This window comes from Glycine soja, chromosome 18 (genome assembly GCF_004193775.1).
Source record: "Glycine soja cultivar W05 chromosome 18, ASM419377v2, whole genome shotgun sequence".
Lineage (NCBI taxonomy): Eukaryota > Viridiplantae > Streptophyta > Magnoliopsida > Fabales > Fabaceae > Glycine > Glycine soja.
In genome coordinates, this window is record NC_041019.1 from 10,822,152 (window position 1) to 10,840,530 (window position 18,379).

General features: G+C 32.2%; 2 protein-coding genes across 3 annotated transcripts; both read right to left on the reverse strand.

Moving 5' to 3' along the window:
* Positions 1–840: 840 nt before the first annotated feature.
* On the reverse strand, positions 841–5,246 carry LOC114396570 (tryptophan synthase beta chain 1-like). The gene is made up of 5 exons (XM_028358626.1): positions 4,742–5,246; positions 3,488–3,844; positions 2,137–2,579; positions 1,934–2,028; positions 841–1,309 (listed from the first exon to the last, which is right to left on the reverse strand). The coding sequence occupies exons 1-5, from the start codon at positions 5,084–5,086 to the stop codon at positions 1,134–1,136; spliced, it is 1,416 nt and encodes a 471-aa protein (XP_028214427.1). The 5' UTR covers positions 5,087–5,246; the 3' UTR covers positions 841–1,133.
* A 4,247-nt stretch (positions 5,247–9,493) lies between these two features.
* On the reverse strand, positions 9,494–18,001 carry LOC114397594 (FHA domain-containing protein DDL-like). Of its 2 annotated transcripts, none has more exons than XM_028359710.1 (10): positions 17,259–18,001; positions 15,446–15,474; positions 14,519–14,585; positions 13,406–13,463; positions 13,211–13,303; positions 11,083–11,197; positions 10,935–10,982; positions 10,798–10,843; positions 10,605–10,675; positions 9,494–9,856 (listed from the first exon to the last, which is right to left on the reverse strand). In XM_028359710.1, the coding sequence occupies exons 1-10, from the start codon at positions 17,577–17,579 to the stop codon at positions 9,814–9,816; spliced, it is 891 nt and encodes a 296-aa protein (XP_028215511.1). In that variant the 5' UTR covers positions 17,580–18,001; the 3' UTR covers positions 9,494–9,813. The 2 variants fall into 2 exon arrangements, with proteins under 2 accessions (XP_028215511.1, XP_028215510.1); XM_028359709.1 differs by having other exon boundaries at positions 17,266–17,998.
* Positions 18,002–18,379: the final 378 nt, after the last annotated feature.

Here is an 18,379-nt window from a genome sequence, read left to right on the forward strand (position 1 = left end):
TTAGAATTTTCTAAAAAAAAACTGGTAAAAAAGTAGAGAGGATAGAGAGTGAGAGAGAGATATGAACCAGTTCATGGAGACTGTCTATACTTCAGTCACGAGGTTCCATGTTCATACTTTAGCTTCCATGCAATTGGACAAACGGTGATTGATAAACAAGTGTATATAGAAAGTAAAAGAACCCTTTGTCGTAAACGGTTTTGAAGGCCATAGAAGCCATTCGAAGAGGTACAATAAATGAACTAAACTATTGCCGAGGCACTAGTTTGAAGGGGCTTTTGTAGATGATATTTTTGTGTTTGAAGTCCCAATTAAACGTTTTTGTGGATAAGGTCGTAGTAGAAGCCAGAATTAAACTTGGTCAAGAATGTTTGTCACCGTATACACACCTTTTCAACGGGTGATGCTATTCTCACCGTGATTTTTGCTCTTCCCACCTAATCACTTGTTTGATTTTTCATTCCATTAATACCCTTGACATTGAATCCCAAAATACACAACCAAAACCATGTCACACAACCAAAACCATGTCACACAACCAAAACCATGTCTCCCGTGTGAATGTGGGATGCAATCTAAATACACAATCAAAACATAATTCCGTTGTTCAACAAATTCAATTTCTGTTGTTTATTGGATTTTAATCTTCTAATATATTAGAAACATGATTCCTTTGGGCAACATAATCACATTTTCATTGGGTATTTTGTAGAAGGTAGTTCCTGTAGTATGAATTGGTCGGGTTCAAGCAGATTTCTGCAATGCAACTTTAATCGCATTTCCAAAAAATAATTCAGTGATCATTTTACGAAAAATTATTCTTTTTATGGAAAAAAATAATTGTAACAAACGGGCCTTTAGTTTATTTCCATTGTCAACTTTCAAAGTCAAACCACTCTCTAGCTCTCAACAAACACACCAAACTTGTTTGCCTCTATAAGCTTCTTGCAGATAAGATTTTATTGCATTCAGCCACAAATTTTATTATAACATAAACTAAGTTTATTGAGGATTGAATAGCAACAGTTCTCTGATGCAAATATACATGACTATTTAACTTGGTCTAATAATAAATTGTATTAATTATGTCTCTAAGTATGAAAATGAAGCTCACTCAGCAAGTTTTGATCCTTTCAAAGCTTCAAGTACTTGATAGCAGTTTGAACATCCTTATCACCCCGGCCACTGAAGTTAACCACAACCTTGGCTCCATTAGCAAGGGTTGGACACACTTTCTCTAGATATGCCAATGCATGAGATGTTTCCAGTGCAGGAATTATGCCTTCAAGTCGCGAAACTCTCTTAAAAGCTACACATACAAAAAACATCCAAATATAAGATAGTGAAACTATATCTGATAAGAAAAGCATTTACATCTAATCACAAAAGAAGTATAAAATATAAGCATTTCATTAAATGCTATATGATGGAAGATGGCAAGATGTTGCGGATACAATGGAATTATGAGTTAGCATTTTTTAACTAATTCATTTATAATATTCCCACCAGCACCTATGTTTTATATGATAACAGAATTCATATCAGGAAGCAACATGCGTCTAGGAGTTAATAGATAAGCAGTGAGATTACATTAAAGTGGCAGCTGTAAGTTTTCAACATTGATTAGTACCAACTGATACTAACATAGAGCAACTCATTCTAGATATATGAAACTCCTAGAAATTAGGGTTAAATATGTTTTAGCTTGCTGAAAATATAATGGTTTATAGTTCAGTCCCGATAAAAGTTATCAACAAGTGATTGAGGTGAGGGTTATCATAATGTACACCAATGCAAAGGAGGGAGAGAGAAACAAATCACAACAACTGAAATTCAAAATCTATGCAATTTCCACTTTATACTAAAACTATTTTTTTTTATATAAATGTGTATTTCTGTGTTAAATAAAGCAGCAAGCTCAAGGTAGTCCTACCTTCCAATGCTTCTTCATCTGTGATACTATGATATTCAGCACGCCCTAAATCTTTCAAAAAGCTATGTTCCGGACCCACACCAGGGTAGTCCAAGCTGCACACAATTTGGTTGTTGTTGAAAACATAATAACACAATCAGAACAAGCAGAACTCTAATAGACTATAACAAATGATATAACAAATTATCAGTAAGATAAACTACCCTGCACTAATAGAGTGAGGCTCAACTATTTGTCCATCATCATCCTGCAGCAGATAGCTCATAGCACCATGCAAAACCCCAACTTCTCCTTTTGTTAAGGTTGCAGCATGCTTGCCGCTGTCCAGGCCAAATCCAGCAGCCTCCACACCAATTAGCCTTACATCTTTGTCATCAACAAATTCATTGAAAAGTCCTATGGCATTTGAACCTCCACCAACACATGCAATCAAGACATCTGGTTTCCCTCCCCACTTCTCCAAAGCTTGCTTTCTGGTCTCCTTGCCAATCACAGCATGAAACTCTCTTACCATCATTGGATATGGATGCGGCCCAGCAACAGACCCCAAAATATAATGAGTTGTCTCCACATTAGTCACCCAGTCCCTTATAGCCTCTGATGTCGCATCCTTAAGTGTAGCAGTCCCAGAATGGACTGGTCTCACCTATATTACAAGATTATCCTATTAGATAGACCAATGTGTAGAGCACTAAGACAGATCTTAAATTCAAATCATAGCAACTAGATTTGGACACACATGAGGTCACATCACAACACTTTGTCTAATGTAGAGAAAGAGCATACAGTTTCCCAGATTAACAATGTAATTAATCAATCCAAGTGTTTTTTTCTTCATATAAATCATTCAACACCTAATCTTTGGATGCTATAATTAGTCACATAGAGCTAATTATATTAATATGATGTCAACTTTTTTTTTTTCATTTCCTCATAACATTCTCATGTCAGTGCCACTATCTTGTTCCAAATCTTAGTTTTGTGCTTTTATCATGTCTTTTAGCATGATGCACCCATACATATACAGTACAAAAACTTTTCTCCAGAAAATGGCATATATCAAGTGTAAGTCATTAGATCAGAAAAAGTGTTAACAAAAAAGTTTTAAATATTGGTGTGTAGAAATAAAACCTTGATTTCCATAACAAACCATATACTTAAAGAATATTCATAAATTATTCGGTGAATAAAATAGTTCAGCTGATGATTGCAATATAGAACAAAGAAGCATATTCAATTTATTTTATCCATAAGTCAAGCTCCAAAAAAAATGTGCCTAAAAGACGTGTAGTGTAGGTCTAACAAAAGAGGAACAATGAAAAGTTTATTCATGGAACTGATGGAAGGATTTGTCCCCTATATTTTTATTAAAAGGGAAAACAAACAAACAGATTAAAAGACATTTATACGCAAAATGCACTGTGCAATTCCACAAGAAGATAATATTTACATTAATTATAATGTTTTATGGAGATAATCTTTGGAGGCACAATAGATGTCATCAAAAGGATTAATGAATAACGACACCAATCACAACAATAACAAATGATATACCTCAGCACCGAGAAGACGCATTCTGAAAACATTGAGAGCCTGCCTTTCCATATCCTGCGCACCCATATAAATAATGCATTCTAAACCAAATCGAGCACATACAGTAGCAGTGGCAACTCCATGCTGACCCGCTCCAGTTTCAGCAATAATGCGTTTTTTGCCCAATCTCTTAGCAAGCAAAGCTTGAGCAACAGCATTATTAATTTTGTGAGCCCCAGTGTGATTGAGATCTTCCCTCTTCAGATAAATGTGAGGTCCTTCACCATTAGGCCTCTTGTAATGCTCCGTCAACCTTTCAGCAAAATAAAGAGGACTCTCCCGGCCAACATAATCTTTTAGAATCCCAGCCAGTTCTGTCTGCAACTCAAAATCTAAGAAAATTTCCATTGTTTTTCCTTCCAGGAAACTACATTTCATGGTTTCTGAATGTAGTTAACATACAAATATGAGAGATGTGCTAGTATGTAGGAGAGACAGAAAGTTATTCTGAATCTAATTGAGTGAAGATTAACATGGAGTTCCAAATTGTTTAGTTCTGTATGAAACTCGAAAAATAAAAGACTAAAGAAATTCTGAAGAATGAAATGATACACATTCAAACAGTCACAAAAATGTATATTTCACAGGCATAAAAAATTGAAGAAACAGCATTTAGGAAAGGAAATAAAACATCAAGGATAGTACTTCAAAATAACAAGGTTACATGTAAGTATTCCTTAGTTTCTCCCACGGCAGAAACTCATGGTTTTAAATTGCAGTTGTGCTTTCATTGTGAACCTTGTTATTATGAAAAATTGAAGACAAATGCTGTAGAATAGCCACAATTACAGTCGCAGAGACCCCAAAAACTGTGGTTTTGGACCGATCTTTAAAACCTTGCACAGTTAAGTTTCTGGCTATGCCCTACTTCCACGACCAGAGACTTCAATTCAATAGACAAAACAACATTCCCAAATATGCTAAACTTTCAAAACAAAAAAAATCAAAATATTTACAATCATCATCATTGCCACATTTCAACAATCAAGTTGTGTGCCACAACACCAAATATTATGCAGAATGAAAACCAAAACTTTCACCAAAAAATCAAAACAAGGAAAAGCAAAACTCATCACAAACTAAACTTCAGCCCAACCCCACATTGCAAGGGATACCCATTTCCACCTTAACCCAATGAAACCACTCCACACAACCCAAATCACACAATACAACACAACACAAAAACTAAAAAGCCTTTAGTTTGAGTGACAAAACCTGAAACTCTTCATCAGCAGCGAGGGAATAAAAGGCAGCCTCAAGCTGAGAGAGAGCATGCATCAGAGTCTCAGGGACATACTTCCCTCCAAACTTGCCAAACCTCCCAAACGAATCGGGTCTCTGAAGCAGAACCGACCCATTACCCATTTTGTCATGTTCCTCCAATGGCACAACAGAGGAAGAGTCTCTTGTGAGAGAGCAAGACACAGAAGAAGAAGGGATTCTCAAAGATGCAAACTTTGGCATGCTTGAGGGGAAATGGGAAAATGGGTGGTATGGCTCTTTGGGAATGGGAAGCACCCTTGAGGAGTTGAGACCTGTGAATGGTATTGAAGCAGCCATGTTGTAAGGTTTTTACTTTTTTTTCAATTGGATTTGATTTGACGCTGATAGGAATGGGATTTTGTGTTGTTGGTTGTGGTTTAATTTATATGATGGAATATTGTGGCGATGCAGAGGGATTCTGGATCTTTTGTGTTTTTTGTCTATATGCAGAGATTGGATTTAGTGTATAAAAAGGGAAAAAGATCATTTTGGTACATGCATGCCAAACTGTTCATTAACTATTTTTTAAAATAAGAACTTTTTTCGACAATTTTTTAAAATAACATATATATATATATGCTTGTTTAACTAGAGGCTCTTATGAATCAGTTCAATGTATACCCAATATGTGGAAGTTTATTCAGTCGATTGAAAACAGCCGAAAAAAGAGTTAATTGGGATGGAAGGGGTTGCGCTGTGTTCTGTGAAAGCGTAGAGGAGAGGAATTAAAATAGGAGACAGTGTTTGGATGAATTATCATATTAGCAAAAGTAGATAAGAAAAACTTTAAAATAAAATAGGCATGAAAACTTTCTAGTTTTAGGATTTTATTTTTTGCTCGTTTTAAGATACAAATACAGTTATTTTATTTAATTTTTTAAAAATCATTTAATACTTTCTTATTATATATTTGATTTTTTTAGTAACATTAGAAAAAAAAATGTTTAAAATAAAATAAATACAATTAATATTATAAAAAAGAAAAAAGACTGTTTATTTTTTTACTAGAAAAATTATTATATTTCAATTGACATAATATAATTATTGAATTTTATAAAAATTATTTTACAATGATAACATATTAAATTAAACTCTCTCACATACAAATGTGTAATTGTCGTTAAAAAAGAAGAAGAAGAAAACGTAAAATAGACTTGTGCTAACAAGTACGATTATTAGATCGGTTGATACAAAGTCTTTTTTTTTTCACCTTTTGTTTTAATTATAATTAAATTATTAATTATATTTAATTCTCACATTTATAATTTTTTTATCTTAATCCTCAAATTTATTAAAAAAAATAAAAAAAATCTTATTTATTTAAAACTTGTTAAAAAATAAATAAAATATAATAAAAAATTATTTTCATTCAAAATAACACTACTCAAATAATTTAATCTTATTAAGCATTTATAACTCAGCACTTGATTTTAGATTTATAGTATAAGACATACTTTTTTCACCTATAACTATAATAACCCTACCTAATTCTATATCATAGCTGTCTCTAATAAAACATGTGTTTTAAAAAAAGCAAACAGGCATGGCATAGTACAGTAATCCCCTTCTTCCATTTCTGCTGTTGAGTGTGTCTCCTTCAACGCCACATGCTACGGAGTATCATCTATATTGAAGCAGAGGTCTTTTGCATTTAATTTTTTTTTATTTATAAAAAAAATAATAATCCTTAATATTAATAAAAATATTAAATATATATAAAAATATTAAAAAATGTTAAATAAAACTAAAAAAATGTATTAATTAAATAATTAAAATAAAAAAATTATTTATGACTTTAAAATTATAAATAATTTATGACTTAAAAAAATTCCATTACGACTTCAAAGTCGTGTGGAAAAAAAATTTAAAAATTATAGTTATAATTTTTTTATAACTTAAATGAAAAAGAAAATTGTAACACAATTTATTAAAATTATCTTATGATTTATTTCTCCACGAGTATTAATTTAAATTTTATTTCCATTTTATAATTTTGAAAAAAAATTACTCTCTTTCCATTGTTTCGCCGACAAATGCTATCTCCTTATGACTAATGAAGAAACTTTAAAAATATTTGTAGTAGGAGATAAAAAATTATACTGCTCATAATCTTTTTTATGTTTTCTTATAATTTTTAGTATAATTTTTTTTTCTTTTTAATTTCTTAACTAATATGACAGGATATTACCAGCAAAATCCTTTTTTAAATAAAGTTACTTCCGGAAATGTCTTGATTCTTGAAACAAATAAGCATTCAATTTCCTTTACAAGCAGCGGCATTTTATACCCATGTTGCTTTCATCGGGACTGTAACGTATTTTCAGTGCCTTATACACACATGACGTAACTGAAACTCCTCTCAAATCCATCATCAATTAGGGTGTTGACGGATAAAGTTGGACTAAAACAATTATCCAATTCTAATAATCTTTTATGAGTTGACTGAGTCGAATTTATATTGATAAACTTCATCTAAATCAATTCGATCATAAAAGAATTGATTGGGTAAAGTGATTCGGTTTAAACATTTAAAAGTTATTTTATATTTTTTTAAAATTAAAATTTTTTAGATCAATAATTTATTTTTATCTAAAGTTTTGTAAATATATAATGATTAAATACATTAAAAAAAATTAAATTGTGATAATATATAACTAATAAAATTAATGGTTTTAATGTTAATATAATATTTTTATTTTAGATAAAAATAAAATATTGTGTTAATATGAAAAAACATAAACAAAATAAAGATAAAGATGAAAATAATAGCTTAAAAAAGAAAAAAAAATCATGGTGATTTACTTTAATAATTTAATAAACTATGTTAGTTAAAAATTAACATATTTTATATTTAATAATTTAATTTATATATAATAATAAATTTAATTAGATGTTACGGGTTGAATTGAGTTTTAAAAATAGAACTTGTTACTCGATTTGTACATTAATTGAATTGATTCCGATTCGATCTTTTAACAAATCCTAACCGAACTAATTGGATTAGATTCATAAATTATCTATTATTATCAACTAATATGATTTGTTATGGGCAAAGTTTAATCTATATATAAAATTCATCACAATTCATAAATAGCCAAATTTCTTAAATATGGCATTAGATTTTTATTTATTTTTTTATTTCTAGGAATCGAAGACAGTGTGGGGAGATTATGATAACTTATGCCCTTATTCAACCACTAAGTTAGATTCCTTTCACATGCTATTAGATATTTAATCTTAAAAAAAATATATATTACATTTATTAAAATTATAATAATTGAATACAATATCTATTATCACCTCATTTTACTAATTAAAATAAAAATATTAACAAAAGTTAAAATGATGCACATTAATAAGTTCTTTGTTAAGCTTTTCTTTTCCCTTCTCAATTCTCATATACCGTTTAAATTGCTAAATTTTATGGCCGCCTTAACAACTTATTGATGTGCAAATAATTTGACTTTTTTAAAATTATTTTTGTGGCAAATATTTCATATATACTAGCATAATATTTTTCATTACAATTCAAATCCTATATCTAAATATCTAAAATCTTAATTCAGTTTATTGAATAATTTGCCTAAATTATTATAGACTCTTATACCTAAATTCAATTCTTACAAATAAAAAAAAATTATATCCAAATAAAGGAGCATTGTATTAAGTCTTTTGGAAAGTTTTGTAAAACTTTCAAATCTTTTTACTAACAAGGATCATTTAAAAAATATCTCTACTAAGGTAAAAAAAAAACAAGACAAATAAGGCTTTGTAGTTCTTTAATAATATGTTCATCTATTATTTAATAAATTAACACTTCATGAGTTATTAAACTTATTCAATAATGACAATTTTTTGTAACATTGATAAGCATCAAGATTAAACTCAATTTGTTGAGATGCTCTCACAAAAATTGCCTCAAGAAATAAAATAGTATGATGACAAATGTTAACCAGTACCCTTGGAGTATTAGTTAAAGAATTAAAAGAAAAAAATACTTTTATTAAAATGCTTAAAATTATTCTATCCATGATTGTTTTTATGCTCTTCTATGATTTTCACATTAAATACTTTTTTCTTTTAGTTTCTTAACCAAATGCTTTAGAACATTAATTAACAAGATTCTAATGGATTTGTTTGGATAAATTTCTCTAGAAACACTTCTAAAAAAAGAAAATAAGAAGAGAAAAAATGAAATAAACTTCTCCATGAGTTAAAATGAGATTTCCATTGGTTAACTATTAACTAGTTTGTAGATATTATCTCATTTTAGAGAAGTTATACAAGAAAACATTTACAATTAACTAATGGTTCACTAATGAAAAATTCATTTTAGATTATGGAAAAATTCATATCATTATTTTCATCTTATTTCTTCTCTTAGAAATGTTTCTAAAAAAGCTTATCCAAGCAAACCAATATTAATGTCAAGTACTTCATCTAAGACAACTAAAATTTTGAGTTGTGCTTATGAGATTCACACCATGTGAAATTATTAGGTGATCTTAGACTACCAACTGATCCTTGATCCTAACCAATCTCTATATGGCATGTAATCAAGTATTATTAATGGTTTTTTCTTAAATTTAAAAACATAAATTCATGTCACATAATTATTGATCTAAACCATATACAAGTAGTAGTGATCCGGAACAACCAAATAATTTCTCCAGCAGACTACCTAAGGAAGATAACACAATGCTATATGAAAATGTTGAACCTGTCGGAAACTAACAAGCAAATGTTCCAACCAAGCAGTTAAATTCTTAAGACAAATTTATCAGTTTACAACAGCGAACTTTGCTTAAGTTGAGGGCTCAAGTTTGAATTATACAACTTAAAGATAAATTATCCAACGTGTCTTGTATATATAATAATAACAAGAAACTTGCTGACAAACTGATCAAGAAACTTCTGAAAGGAGGGAATACACATAAGTTGGACATGAATTACAAAAAACTGCAGGTCAAATGCTGCTTTAATCAGTATTGATGAGTAGATAGAGCGAAATTGGAGACTAATGTCTATTGCCCAATAGAATTCTCATGTAGTAATACATATTCTCGACTGCAATAGAAAACAAAAAATGTTATTAGTATGCGTTTATATAGAACAAAGTAGTAAGGTACAAAATCCATTACTTCATTGGGCATACTGAAAAATCAAGAGGAGAATAGGGCATAAGCGTTATAGATGTATTCTTTTTTGTTCCAACAAAAAAGAATAAGAAAGCAAGGAAAATCATTGCATTAACATGCCTCAGACAAACTAGTGCAGCCACGAAAATTTTCAGTCACATGCTTTAAATCATCCCGACAAAGATGTCCCAATATTATGAAATTTTCATCTTCATGAGAAGTAAACTAATTGTTTTTCAGGTTCATGTAAATTGGCTTCAGACTTCTGTGTCAGAACAGGAATGCCTGAACTTGGTACTTGCTAACCAACAATTTCCACATACCTCCTCTCAAGTGAAGGTCAATACAGACGATATGATTCCATACATTCAAATTGAGCTACTTAAAATTTTGTCCTTCCTTTCCACCCAAAAAGATCCAAATTTTCATTTAATCATTTTACGGAATTGTTTTCCATTACAGAAATTTTTTTCTTGAATCTAAACCTAATTACCAAATAACTTGGTTCAAATAATGAATGACAAATATTTCATATTAACAAAGCCATAAAATATAATCTTTTTTGTCATTGGAAAGTGGGACAGTTACTAATACAACTTTGGCTAATAATTTTCTACTCAAACAAAAGAAAACGTACTTTGAACATGAAAATCAATTAATATCTACATCTCACATACCTACTGTTACCAAATTTAATGGTGTCCTTTTCCCTAAGTTCGTAATATCGTTGAGGTTCAATGGGACCATCCTGCAAAAGCAGAAAGCATCAAACAGATTCATTAGACATCTAACTTCAGTTCATTCATAGCTACCAGAACAAATAGACAAAGAAACCAATCAAACTATCAAAAGCATTCAACGGCCACTCACATTTATGAAAGTTTTGTTTGTGCTTCCAAGGTCCATAATGTATGGCCTAGCACAGATCATATGTATATTAGGGTTTGCACATTGAGGAACTGTTAGCTGTTCATGAGGAGTCAAGAAAAGTAAGAATCAGCCATTACCTTACTTGCTTTAATAAGGTACCATCAGGTTGCTCCTTTTCGACTTGCCTAATAAGAAAAGAAATTTTAAATATTCAGAAAATTCAATCACCAATAAAACACTGTAACCAAAGGAACCCACATGGGGTTGCTTAAATCGATGAAATACCGGAATTGAATAACAGCATGTTGCTTGCTGCAAGATGGATGATCTGTAGGGATATCAGCAACCCTTCTTTCCCTTCCAAAAAGATAACAACTTTGGCGATGTATATAAAGGGGCTCTGTAAATCAATCATATACAATTTTTTTTATAGCATAAGTAGGTATAATGCAAAAATTGTTCTTTGGAAGTCAAGAAAATTGTAATTTCATTTAGGCCCATCCATGTTGTAGAAGATTTTTAATTTAGGCTATGTTCGACAAAATTAACTGAAAAGCTAACTAGAAGCTGAAAAGCTAGCTGAAAGCTAAAAAGTTAGCTTATTAAATTATAAGTTTCGGTAAAACTAGCTGTTGACGTAGCTGAAAAGTGTAAAATAACAGAAAAATAATAAAATCATAATTTATTAAAAAAGGATAACTAGGAAATTGGATAAATACATTAAGGATAAAAATGAAAGAAAATATAAAAAACCAGAAGCCCGAAGCTAGCGTTTTAAAAAGCTACTTCAAGTAGTGTTTCAAAACAATGCTGTTAATGGCGGATGGCGGAAAGCCAAAAATCCGCCATAAAAATATGACGAATGGTGTAGTGACAAATGGCAGAAGTCATGGCGGACAAAAAAAAAAAATATATATATATATATATATATATATATATATATACACACACACACACATTTATATATACATATAAATATTAACAAAACTAGATAAAAAATAAATATAAATAAAAAATTAAAAAAAACAATGGATTGCATTCAAATAAACTAAAAAAGTTTCATGAGTTCACACAATAACCAACACCAAATAAACTCATTCAAGAGTTCAAAATAACAAAAGGATAAAAGCATAATGCAAAGTGCAAAGTAAAGGTTGAGGTTCTAATCATCTTCTCCAATCCCAACATAATCCTCTTCGTTGTAATTAGTAGAAGAGGACTGAATAGAAAAAAAAAAAAAAGCAGAACCAAAAATTAAAAAAGAGTGTCAAACAGAAAAAAAAAACTGAACCAAAAAAAAAAACAGAACCAAAAAAAAAAACAGAACCAGGTGCCGCCGCAGTCTGTAGTCATTGCTGCCGCCGTCGCCGTCCGTTGCTCGCGTGCGTGGTGCCATCATCGCTGGTTCATACTGGGTGCTGCGTGCTGCTCGCGCTGGTGCGTGCTGGAGTTCGCGTGGTGCTCGCGCTGGAGTTCGGGAGTTCACATGCTGCGTGCTGCTCATCCCATTTTGATTCAAAAACCGGGTTTAGGGTTGGGTCAGGTCAGCCCAAGACGACCCAATCTCATTTTGGGAAAATTTTCAAAAAAAAAAAGTTTCTTTTGCCATAATCGCCACCACTGTTAAGCCTATGGCGGCCGCCATTTGAAACCCGCAACGCCACCGCTATTTGGTGGCGTTTTTTCAAAAATCCGCCATGCCATACCGCCATAACCGCCCTTTGACTAAAAAAAACTTGTTTACCAAACAGTCAAACAGGTTTTTCAGCTACTGAAAAAAGCTAGAAGTTAACTGAAAAGCCTTGCTGAACATAGCCTTAATAATTTGACTGCAAGAAGAATTGAAAAAATGATTAAATTTAACTGCTGAAAATTAAGGAAGGAAATTGTAGATCCAAAAGCATAACATTAAATATGAATACAATAAAATGTAGAAGTAGAAAAGGATTCAGAAAGGGCTTATCTAATTATGCAAAGCTCACCCTAATGCATAAGGTATTAGAAACTCATCAAATAAATTGCAAAGCAAAATCTATGGCATTCATGATAAAATAGAGCAAAACCAAATGGTGAGGACCAAGCAACCAGAGCTTATTCTTATCAGTTAAGCATATTTCTGCTTATGTACACAAACATGCAAAAGTGTCCAAGGCTCAGGACGATGATTATAACATAAGAAACAAAAAGAAATGTGGACAATATAAACTAGAAAAATTCCAGGGCATAATGCACGGAAAAGGACAAAACAGTTTATAATTGAAAACACCTAAAAGTTGAGAACAAAAACTACAGGTCTGTCTAATTGTCATAGCACTTGTGTGGGAAATGCTCTCACAAAATATTGACATATGGCATACAAGTTGGATAATTTATTGTAACACACATACTATAAGCAGAAGCCACAAACACTAACCGTTTAGCACTTCACCAGCCTTGAAAACATAAAGTCTCCATTTAATATCTGGTTTGCGAGCCTCTGCGGGTTCATTGAATAACAAAGTAACACCTGAAAAAGAAATACTGTTCAGCATACAATTAAAAATGAAAGATAAACTCCTTAAAAAAGTCAGATAGATAGTTCTATATGTTAAACAGTAGTTAGTGTTACCTCTAACTCGATTTGTTTCAGATGCAAGCTTTCCAGATAGCTCAAATGAAGGTTTTTGCTGCAAAAGTGTAAATGACAAGGATTTCAGAAAAGTCAACAGGAGTAAATCGCTCAGAAAATCTACATCCTTATTTATAAAAAAAATAACAATAGTAGCTTTTAATTTGTTAAATCATAGTATTATGTTTAGTTGAGAATCAAAATAGGATCAATTTCAGATTATGTCTTTATTATCATATCAGAATTATAGGAATAATATCTCCTATAATTAATTATAATTAATCTATATAAAGGAGCATCCGCTGCATGTACTCTAGCACACGGTTTTCAGTCCAAATATCCCTCAGTTTCTCTCATTTTACAATTAATTGTATTAATTTGCTAAATCCTAGTATCATGTTGCAATGCAAGAAAAAGGTATGTGGGCAATTAAACATTGTATTAATTAGTTGTTATCTTTTGTATCATGGATTAATTGCATTTTTCCTTGGATTGCAATGCAAGTAAAGTTAATAAAGACAAATTAAGTATTGGGCACACAACTTACTCTGAATTCAATCAACATAAACATAAATGTTGTCATAGTGTTTTCAACATTAATAATACTTAAATATTTGTTCTCTCTTTTTTCCCCCATATTCATTCTTAAATCACATGTCTTTCAATTTTCCTTTTGAATGGTAAAGTCTCACCAGGATGCCTCACTCTAGCCCCCATAAAGAAAAAGGACACCTGATTGAATATTATTGTAACTAGTAAAAAAAACTGTAACAAATACTTCATACAACATCTTTGTTTATGTTCTTTGAGAAGAATAATCTCCATGCCATACAGTGGTAGTAACCTTGGTCAGATGTGGTTCTTTCACAAACATCTAATGAACAACACAAGTGGGCAATTAGACATTGTATTCACATGTGGAGCATCCAATCCAACCTCCTATTAGCAATATAAGCCTCCAAAAGATTAAAGCAAAATGCAACACTATGTCCTAAAAAACAGATGCACAGTTAATCATCTAAAAGTGGTCCCAAATCCTACCTCGCCAACACAAAAGGACATGGAGAACTGCATAATATTCAGACACAATCCTAACAAAAAGCACATTATTACCTTCTGTTTTTCTTCCAAAGCCTCCTCAGCAGCCTTCATCTTCCTAATAGACTCATCCTCATCATCCCTGCCGAAGCAGCAATCAGACTGTCATCATCAAAAGCTATACCAACTAATTAAATTTATATGAAAAGTGAAAACATAGCATCCAAAGCTCCAAACTTCTAAAGAGAGAGAGAGATGCAGAAAATGCAAGAAATGACCTGAAGCCAAGTAACAAACTAATGTCATTTCGGTTTCATTACCACTATTTAGAAAATTTCAACTTTATTAAAATGAGGCACTGAGATCCTTATATTCCATAACTGAGGTTTGATCATTAATCTTTCTCTTAAAACAGACACATCATCACTTTTCATGTATACACATAAAACTGTTTGGCACCTACTACATTCCATTCATAGAAAGTAATTTTAGCTCTGTGCGAGATTCCATGTTTGAATACTCAACCTGGTGTTCTGCAAAAAATATAGGTGTTCTGTAACATGTTCATGCTCAAGGCAGCTTAAAAGTTAAAAAATTATTTCACAAACACAATTTATTGCTCTGATGATCTCAAAGTTTATATGCCAATTGAGATCACTCCTAGTAGCTCATCACTGCAAGGAACACCATATGGATTATAACTTACAATTTTGGATTTAGATGGATGCATGTTCAATGACTTGATAAGGTCACAAAATAGATGCAACTACAGTAACCTTTCCCTTTTTATCAAAGTTTGGTAATGTGTATAAACAAAAAAGTTCCTTTCTTTAAATTCAATTTGAAAAATCTAATTTGCAGCAGATTGAAGGACAAAAAATTATTCCAAAATGCAGCACTCCCAAAGTATGAATAGATTTGGGTTAAACAGCAAAATCAAACCAAAATCAACCAGCAAAGCAAGACTAGAATATGAAATTCAGAGCTGAAACAGCAGCTTACATTTGTTCAGCTCCTCTTGAGTTTATCATCTGCAAAATTTAAACAGCAATCCAGATGAGCATCAATTCTAGAAAATAGTGAAACCTTAAATGAAAAAAAAAAACAGGAATACAGAGACCATAAAGATGGCAGAAAACAAGTGAAATGAAAAATTAAAAGCCAAAAGTATGGAATAATAAATTAATCAACATTTTGGGAACCAAGAGGGGAGGCAGGACAGAATCAATCTGCTATGAAATAAAAGTAAGGCATAAGAATTTGGAAGTGTCTCTTCCATTCTAATTTCAAGCAACATCCGACATGTAAAATAACACATACAAATTGTTCCCCATTGAAGCCTAAAGCTCAACTCTAATAAGCTCCATCGACTTGACTTGATTCCCCTCAGCACACCCTCACAACAACCAAGAAAAGGAAAACAAAAGAAAGCAAGAAAGGTCATGCTACACTTTATTAAATCCTCTTTCCCTCAATCCTCAAAAGGTGATGCAAAAAAGAAATATTTTAAGTCTTCGATCATTTGGAAAACAACCACTAGTATACAAGTGTAGATAAACTGTCATGATCCCATATGCCATGATTATCGTTCCTCACAGGTCATTTCCAATTAATCTAGTTAAATTGATGCTTCACTAATAATTTTCCATGCTTTTCATCACCAGTCTTCATACAAATTATTACTCATGCATCATGCTTATAATGCTTATCACCCTCACACTCACCTATGATTTATAAATTGAAATTGCTAATTTTGTAGATACTAAAATTAAAAGCTTCCAATGTGAAACACAACATTCTAATCTATAACCTCCATAAGTTCCAAGATGCCACAATCTCACCTTAACCCTTATGTAATTTTCAGTACCACAATATCCTAAAAAAATTTATAAGAACACCATGGCTCCATAATAAATCCATCTGGTAACACAATAACAACAATAAGCGACATGAAATAAACATGTACTCAAGAAGAAAAACCGACACTGGATAAAGCAATTTTCTTTTTTGAAGTAAAACAGCAACACCAAATGCAAAGTACCAGCGTAATATGTGTCACCACTACCTATATTCTTGATGTAAATTGCAAAACAAAACAATGCACTTCAAAAGCAAAGTGACTTCTAATAGGTTGTCAAAACACAAGCTAACAGAACCAGAGCTCTTCACAACTTCTACAGTTGGAGCCACCACCTTAATCACATAACTAGGGTACAAACCATCATTTCAATAACAATCACCTGTTTTTTTTTGTTTTTTGTTTTTTTTTTTTTTCTGTTTAACACATTTCTGTAGTACCAATACTAGACTTAAATTCACACTCAGAAAATCATCAAATACTTTCTAAGATCCTCAATGCCACCTTATGTAAAATTTCAACCATATCCTAATTCAAGTTTCATCCTCATTTGTAAAGTCTCCCAATCACATAAATTCACTTCATTTGCCAAACACTCTGAGATCCACTCATAACATCAGAAGAAGCTTCACATTTTCTTAAATAGTTAAATTACCTTCAAAATTCTACATTCCACAATTCAATCAACATCTAGTAATTAATACCTAAATTCCCACCCAACTCATGCAATAACATCCCTTTCTAGCAACCATGTACCAACATTCCAACCATCTCCCAAACCACATCCTCATCCTTTCAATTCCAATACCAGCATTAAAAAAATGTTTCACATTCCTCAATTCAGCAAAACAACACACACATACCAAACAAAAACATAAAACAACTGAAATTAAAAAAATTATATATAGAATTTGAAGAATTGATAAGAACAAAATTATAATGGAGGTTGGATATCACCGGACACCTCATCACGAGGTTTTGCATCCGCGGCGGAAGCGTGGTGACGTGGCGGAGACTCTGACCTATGCCGGCTCCTCCCATTGCGGTCACGCTCCGGCGACCTCTCTTGCCTCGACCGCGACGACTTGTTACTCCTTCCGCCACCGTCTTCGTTCTCTGTTCCCTTCTCCGATTTGCTACTCCTTCCGCCACTGTCTTCGTACTCCATTCTCTTCCCCGATTTGTTACTCCTTCCGTTACCCTCATCATTCTCCGTTCTCTTCTTCTCCCTCCGCTCACCGGCGCCCCTCTCCGAACCTCTCCCTCTGCTACCGCCATGGTTCCTCTCGCTCTCGCGAGGCTCACGCTCGCGTTCGGATTGAGCTTTCTTCAACCGCTTGGTTCGCGGAGACGGAGAGCGCGAACAAGGGGGAGAATCCGGCGAACCGGGCCGAACCGGTTTGGCTGTACTGCGGCCGGAATACTCGTGCTTGTCTCGCGGCGGCGGAGAGATACTACTGCGGTGGCGGCGTGAGGAGGGAGAATGGTTACTGGAGTGACGGCCCATGGTAGTAACGGTAGAGGTGCTGTATCAGAATAATTGAATGTTCCAGAACTGTGGTTAAGTTACTAACATCACAATGTTAAGCATTGTGCATTGTTTGTTACTGCTTATACGCTCTGTGATCGCGATTGATTCAGATTCTCTATTGTGTGGTGAGTTCAGAATTTGGTGGTTTTGGGTTTATCAATCTCGTGAGAATTTTTTCCTTCAATCTTTTTATTTTTTAATCATAAAATTCAAGTTCTTTGATAAAGAAAACCAAATCTAATATCAGTTAATGGTCAATATATTTATGTTTATATAATATATTAAAACACATGCTTAAATATATTTTATTCTTTTAAATATGAGTTAACTTTTTTGTCTTTCAAAATAAAAGTTGTTATCCTCAAAGTCATAAAATAAATTTTTTTTTACTCTTCACTGTAGTAGGTGTCCAAACAAGGAATAATGATTCATAGTTTATGGTACTTTTAATTTTAGTACTTACTGTGAATTTGTAATTCCCTTTTGACACTTACTATGAAAAATAATTAAAAAAAATAACTTCTAATTTGGAGGATTAAAATATATA

What these genes read in the sequence shown, in the direction of transcription:
- LOC114396570 (XM_028358626.1), bottom strand. Translation starts at nt 5,086, where the DNA reads ATGGCTGCTTCAATACCATTCACAGGTCTCAACTCCTCAAGGGTGCTT. An exon ending in TGCGTCTTCTCGGTGCTGAG is followed by an intron (nt 2,580 to 3,487) that starts GTATATCATTTG and finishes CTTGTAATATAG; the next exon opens with GTGAGACCAGTCCATTCTGG. An exon ending in AGATGAAGAAGCATTGGAAG is followed by an intron (nt 1,310 to 1,933) that starts GTAGGACTACCT and finishes TTGTATGTGTAG; the next exon opens with CTTTTAAGAGAGTTTCGCGA.
- LOC114397594 (XM_028359709.1), bottom strand. Translation starts at nt 17,808, where the DNA reads ATGGGCCGTCACTCCAGTAACCATTCTCCCTCCTCACGCCGCCACCGC. An exon ending in ATGCAAAACCTCGTGATGAG is followed by an intron (nt 15,475 to 17,265) that starts GTGTCCGGTGAT and finishes TAAATTTTGCAG; the next exon opens with ATGATAAACTCAAGAGGAGC. An exon ending in CAAACAAAACTTTCATAAAT is followed by an intron (nt 10,676 to 10,797) that starts GTGAGTGGCCGT and finishes CTGCTTTTGCAG; the next exon opens with GATGGTCCCATTGAACCTCA.